At 46.9% G+C, this 6,649-nt stretch overlaps 1 protein-coding gene across 2 annotated transcripts; it reads right to left on the bottom strand.

Moving 5' to 3' along the window:
- Positions 1-295: 295 nt before the first annotated feature.
- Positions 296-6,098, bottom strand: LOC119345482 (vacuolar cation/proton exchanger 1a-like). 2 transcript variants are annotated; one of them, XM_037615540.1, is made up of 9 exons: positions 5,335-6,098; positions 3,860-3,927; positions 3,708-3,736; positions 3,168-3,364; positions 2,186-2,701; positions 1,983-2,099; positions 1,680-1,770; positions 1,496-1,569; positions 296-733 (listed from the first exon to the last, which is right to left on the bottom strand). In XM_037615540.1, exons 1-9 carry the CDS (start codon positions 5,635-5,637, stop codon positions 725-727), a joined length of 1,404 nt encoding a protein of 467 aa, XP_037471437.1. In that variant the 5' UTR covers positions 5,638-6,098; the 3' UTR covers positions 296-724. The 2 variants fall into 2 exon arrangements, with proteins under 2 accessions (XP_037471437.1, XP_037471438.1); XM_037615541.1 differs by having other exon boundaries at positions 1,511-1,569; positions 5,335-6,097.
- Positions 6,099-6,649: the final 551 nt, after the last annotated feature.

Raw genomic sequence — 6,649 nt, 5'->3', positions numbered from 1 at the left:
GGACGACATTGTTCAACCGATTTATGGACGACACTATAAACCTAACCATGCATGCGTCAGAGCAAGTGTTGCACAGCCGCCGGATGAATTGTCGCCTCCAAATCAGGCGTGAAATGCCGTCCGCAGAGTAGTTCTAATACATGACCGTGTTGGATGATAAATTGCGTCTGACCAACTCGGTCCGGACAATGACCGAGGTTTAGAGGGTCCGCGTTGCCCTGACAACTTCATTGCTCCACGGACATGCATACAGAAGGCCACATGAGATATTTGGAGGGACACGCCGATGAACAGGTTTTAAGTCGGGTCTAATAACACATGGATCACCCCCACAGAAAACAACATCTGCATCATTACATATATCGTACTGATCCGCATAATTGTAACAACCCACTGATGCCGATGTATACATTTGGCTAGACGCATATGAGCTAGGCTTATTGCACGGCGAACAGCCTAGACAATATACAAGAAGCAATAAAAATAGCTAGCGCTACGTACAATTCAAGAAAATAAAGAAAATATCAGGTACAGTTGCATGCTTTTTCTGGCAACAACTAATCAACCGATTCCTTTTGGATGGCGACTCCGACACAGGGAATTCTCCTCATGAATCTTCCTTGGCACAGTTATGCCCAGATATGATAGACAGAATTTGGTGGCTTCAGGCTCAAACACTTCGGTCGCTGCCTTGCACGCATGTCAGTTTCCTGAGGCAGCCCTCTTAAGCAATCTGCATAATGTACAACCGGTCATTGCTCGAAGATCCGAAAAATATCTTCCACACCTAACTACGTACTCCCTCCGTCCCAAAATTCTTGTCTTAGATTTGTCTAAATACGGATGTATCTAGTTACATTTTAGTGTTAGATACATTTGTATCTTGACAAATCTAAGACAAGAATTTTGGGACGGAGGGAGTACTAGTGTATACACATTTAACACTTAGACAATAACAGGAGAACAATTGGATGGAAACAAAGCTGAAATGGTTAGGGCTAGTCATAGTGGGAGTAACTTAGCAAGTAACATAGCGCACTTCGAATTTTTTTTGCTTATGTGACATGTAGTTAATGAGAAGTGGTAACATAATATGTTACTGTAACATAGCGCTTTCCAAGACAAGATGAGTCTACAAGCTAATTAATGAAGTCCTCTATGACACTACTACTATGTTACTTTGCACTATGAATGTAGTAACTTAGACTAGTGTCATATGCATGACACTATTATAAGTTACTCCCCACTATGACCAGCCTAATTGATTGGTGCAACCCTCGTGGCTGACAAAATGCTATCCTAGACAACATAGTGTAGTATTAACATATTAAGATTTATCTCCACACATGAGCAATCAATCTCTGAATCAGACACGACACCTAACTAAATCACACCAGCTGTTACAAAATCATCTTGGTCAAAATAATCAAAGATATCTCGCCCTTCTTAAATGAAGAGTCTCCTGGTTAGCTGGGACAAGATAATGCAAGTTTACCAGTACTAATGCTACCTGGACAATCATGGGACCCGTTGGGACATCCAGCAGCATGCCGTTGCCGTTCGCGTGAGCTGTCAAACAAGAGAATATATTCTTAAAGTGGAATCGAAACAAGAAGTGGACTGCACACCAAGCACAAATAAATAGATCTTGACTTGTTACTGTCGTCAAGGAAACGTACTTGATGGTTGTCTCGTAACAAAGAAGCAAGCGCCGATAACAATGTAGCATAGGAGGAGGAGGACTCCCTTGAGGTAATGTGACGTTCCATCCTTCAAATCAAAATCACTGGATTAATTAGGACCATTCTTTTTGTATTTTCTGGCACCATAAACGTGAAGACAAGACAGCAAGATGGCAACCAAATTACAACATGTAGTTAGGAAATCCCTTTTGTCTCACTTGGAAATCGACTTCCTTTCTTTTAGTTTATGTGGCTAAAATTCCCTCACCGACGAATGTTTGTCTGAATGGTGATTTTTACCTGGAGGGTGAAGGCCGTCACTAGCACTGAGATGAAGAGAGCGCCAGTCTCTAGCAGCTTGAAGTCGAGGTCCATCTGAATCCCCATGATCCAAGCGACAAGGACACTCAATGGCACCTACCAACACAGTGCAGATTCATCATGCATGATTTGGCTGGTTGAAGCGAAGGAGACAATCAAGGGAAGGGAGTTAATGTACCCACCACGAACATGGAGATCTGGGTAGCCGACCCCAAGGCAACACCGAGGGTGATGTCCAGCTTGTTCTTCAGGGCGAAGATCACGGCTCCAGCATGCTCCGCCGCGTTACCAACGATGGGGAGCAGGATGATGCTGATGAAGCTCACCGAGAGACCCCACGACTGCGAGGTCGGCTCGATGGTGCCGACGACGTACTCAGAGAGCACGGCGATGATGACGGTCATGAGGATGAGCCAGAAGAGCGCGCTTCCGAAGCCGAGGACCGCCTCCTCCTCCTCCTCGTCTCCGCCCTCAATCTCCTGCGGCTCGAAGAGCTGGCGATGCGTCTTGAGCTGGAAGAAGAGGTACGCGACGTAGGCGAGGAGCATGATGAAGCTGCAGGCCCTAGAGAGCTCCAGCACCGTGGTGTCAGTGGCGACAGCATGCTCCCCGGAGCTGACGGCGTAACGCAGAAGTAGCGGCAGAGACTGGCACAGCACGCCCAGGGTGAGCAGACCCGTGCTCACGTCCGCTTGTTTCTGCATGCGCATACGTAGTCGTGGGTGAAGCTAGTCAGTCTAAAATTAGGCGTTGCAACTTGCAATCCTGTGCTGAGATTTAGAAATGCATGCACGCTCTAATACAATACTCCATCCGTTCTAAAAATTTTGTCTTAAATTTGTCTAAATACGGATGTATCAAGTAACGTTTTAGTATTAGATGCATCCGTATCTAGACAAATCTAAGACAAAAATTTTAGGATAAAGATAGTATAATATACAAAGTTAGTACGAAGTTGGGTCATCTATTTTAAAACGAAAAAAGTAGATGTTTTCTAAGGATGTCACATTTAAGCTCCCATAAATAAGGCAACAACAAGGAAGGAAAAAAATAAAACAAAAAATAGACCACAAACATAATGGACATGAGGTTAGGCATGACATAATTATGTCACATCTAGATGTGTCATAGAAAGACTATAATATAATGAGGCCGGATACGTACCCGGTCATAGGGCTGGTCGGCCCCGAGGTTCTTGATGCCGCCGCAGAAGAGCGAGGTGCCAAGGACGAGAAGCAGGTTGGAGAGCACGGAGCCGAGCAGCGAGCATTTCACCACCTCGATCTTCCCTTGCACCAGCGCGAACACGGCGATGATGAGCTCCGTTGCGTTGCCGCACGTCGCGTTCAGGAGCCCGCCAACTGCAAACCACAAGTCGAGTAATTAACAACGCATAGATGTTCCCGGCCGGCGGGACAGAAACACTACGTAGTACATGTTCCTTTCGTTTCAAAATATAGTACGTCCAAGTTTTTCAAGGTTCAACTTTAACCCTAAAATTAACAACGAGACCGACTGCGACGAAAGCAAAAATTATATAATTGAAAAATTCTTTTCAATATGAATTCATTGGTATAATTTTGCTCCACCGCAATTGGTCTCATTGATTAAATTTATGATCAAAGTTGAAGCACGGAAACCGAGGACACACTATATTCTGGAAGGAAGGGAGTAGATAGTTTGGGGTGGATCCGCGTTACTTACTAGTGGGGCCAGTGTAGAGCGCAATCTGCCTACAAGAATTACCACACCAGAAAATGAAGAGGTTTCACGTTAAAGTATTTCCAGAACTGACACAAAGCTAAGTTAAGGCATCCCGTAAATGGGAATTTTGATAAAGAGGAGCAAATGCTTACTCTGTCAGGAAGCTGACTCGCTCAGCCAGCGGAATGAGGCCGATTAGACTAAGCGCGAACACCCATACCTGCCGATTCAGATCCACTTAAAATTCCTTTTTGCCAGAAATAGAAATAAAATTATAACACATCAACATTTGCTGGCTACTTACGACAACGTGCAGAAGTTTTAGATTTTGTGTTAGCACCAAAATTGAGACTAAATTGCGGGAGCATTTCACAAATTAGTGTGCCTTGCACTCTTGACTTTGGCTTCCCGCCATAGTCTTCTTCAATATACAAGGGCACATGTTCATGTGTACTAGCATCAGATTATCCACGTCAAGCTCGTGAGGCTATACTCCACCGGGCTGGTCACAAATGCCAACTCGTGAACACCCAAGCACAAGCAGGGATGTTTCCGTCATCGTCTTAGCCGCTGTGCCCGCACGACTTTTGTCCGTCTACTCGTCTTGGCGGTGCACATTTGGCTGCTAGTCGCAGCAAGATTTACGAGATGGCACTCGCTCCGTAAAGTACACCATCTTTCTAGAATACTCCAGGGCGTGCAGCCCCACGTTTTGGTAAAACTGCCATGGCCCCGCGCTAGAGACGAGGAGTGAGGTGAAACTTCACTCCCGCGATCGATTGGCGCATAGTGCGTGCGCGCTCCAAACCAATGCTCGCAACCTTCAAATACAGCTGCTCACGGGTATGATATGAAGCGCCGTTCATAAATTATAGCGACTTGAGGCCGTAGGGCGATTCTATTAAAGTGTCATTTTGACGTTAAATCATAATATTAACGGTTATTATGACGATCAGACTAATATAAACAACTTTGCTAAAGAGGTACTCTTAGATCACCACTAGTACTAATTAACGAGCAAGACACAATCTCATTGATCCAATAGATGATCTCACATGCGTATACGCGTTAATCAAGATTTAGACACGCAGTCGACCTGATCAGTGCCTTGTTTTTAAAACCTGACGACCGATGGTTTTGGCCACGGAGAGCACATCTAGAGGCTGTCGCCACTCACCAAGAGAGCACACCATTTAAATCTCGAATTTGTTTGCCACTTTGTACCTCGGTCGCACATAAATGTGGACAGATGAGTTCGAGGGAAAGTAGTTGAAGTTTTTGAACAAGTAGAGCAGTACAGCTCTCGTGCGTGCCAGTTTGTGTGCAATGCCCCATGTGGCCGTAACACTGACGTGGCTAATTGAGGTATAGTGTCTGCTAGAGGACAGCGCGCAAGGGACAATTGTAATTAAGGATCGGCAGAGAGGCAGTGTTGGATAGTAGTAATCTCAATCTGGCACCTGATCACCACAGTTTGAGATTACTACTATCCAACACTGTTTGCAAGCAAAAGAGAAGAGCAATAGAATAAATCCAAGGGGATGGTCAAACCGAACCGAGGGTCATGAGCAGTAGCATGCATGTCGGAACAAAAAGAAAAAAAACAGTGTATATATGGTGAATTTACCTGGCCGAAGCGGAAGCACTGCGCGGCGACGGCCAGCGGCACGGCGGCGAAGAGGACGGCGAGCTTGGTGCCGAGGAGGACCTCCTGGAGGTTGGCGAGCACGGGGCGCAGCGAGGCCACGGGGACCTTGCGCACCAACGTGGCGTCCGACTTCTTCCGCAGCGACGAGGAGGACATGCCGTGCGCCGTCCGGGCGAGGCCGCTGTGGCCGTGCGCGTGGCCGCCGTGCCGCGAGGGAAGCCGCCCGGACTCCTTCCTCGTGGGCGCGCCGGCCTCCATCGTCACCGCGGACTGGCTATCCATGGCCAGGTTAGATTGATCGATCTGGACTCTGACTCTACCTGTGCTGCTAGTGCGGCGCCACGACGAGCCTATTCGGCGCGCTTACGAACCTCGTGCTGTATTCTGTGCGAGACACCAAGAGGAGGTGGAGCACATATTTATGTGGGAGGAAGAGAAGGGTGGGCATAAGAGCAATTATTCCCGGAGGAATGAATTATTGACCCATCCCTCCATGTTACAGCCAGCGTCCAGCTCCAGCATCACAATGATAAGATCTCCTTGATGATCTTGAGAGAGAAATACGTGTGTATATATATCGAGATAGTGAGACTGGTAGATACAGATTAGAGATGGTGTTTTCGAAATAAGACGAAGAAGAAGAAGAAAAAGGATATACTTATGTAATATGGTTTAAATGGATGGGATCGACGTGTGTAGATGGATCTAAGAAGGGAAAGGGAAAGGGGATTTTGATCCTAGCCGGCTTCAATGCGACGATGCCTCTACATACGGTGGAGTTTTGAGCAGTTATGATTCGCGGGATGGGGGGTACACCAGGGAAGCTTCCGCGAAGCTTCCCAGGCCTGCGTTGCCCTGCCGTCGTACGCTACGCCACGTCCGAATGCCTGCTCCGTGTCCTGTTGCACGTTGGCTATTTCGGCTGGGGAATCGGCCTGATGCCAACATGGCGTTTCCCTGCTGGGCTGAGCGCAGAGGTGAGGATGGATCATTTTTATGAGCATGATGGATTATCATTCCCATGGCCATATGGGCATCGAATTTCGATTGACTGACCACGATGGCTTGCCTGGCTACACTCAAAAAACAAAGACCACGATGGCTGGCCGCCCCGGCAAATCTTCTCACCTCTTTCTGACCGTACGTACGGACGCGGTGTTTACGCGCTACGACGGCTTTTTTTTTAGAAATGATAAACCCCAAACGTTCGGGTTTTAATCATGGCAACCCAAACGTTTTACACGCGAGATTGGCAAACATGGCAATTTTTTGTGCTATCGATAAGTCCCGAACG

Source organism: Triticum dicoccoides, unplaced genomic scaffold, assembly GCF_002162155.2.
Source record: "Triticum dicoccoides isolate Atlit2015 ecotype Zavitan unplaced genomic scaffold, WEW_v2.0 scaffold24222, whole genome shotgun sequence".
Taxonomy (NCBI): Eukaryota; Viridiplantae; Streptophyta; class Magnoliopsida; order Poales; family Poaceae; genus Triticum; species Triticum dicoccoides.
Note: the sequence above shows the minus strand (reverse complement) of the source record. Positions and strands in the feature narration are given on the sequence as shown.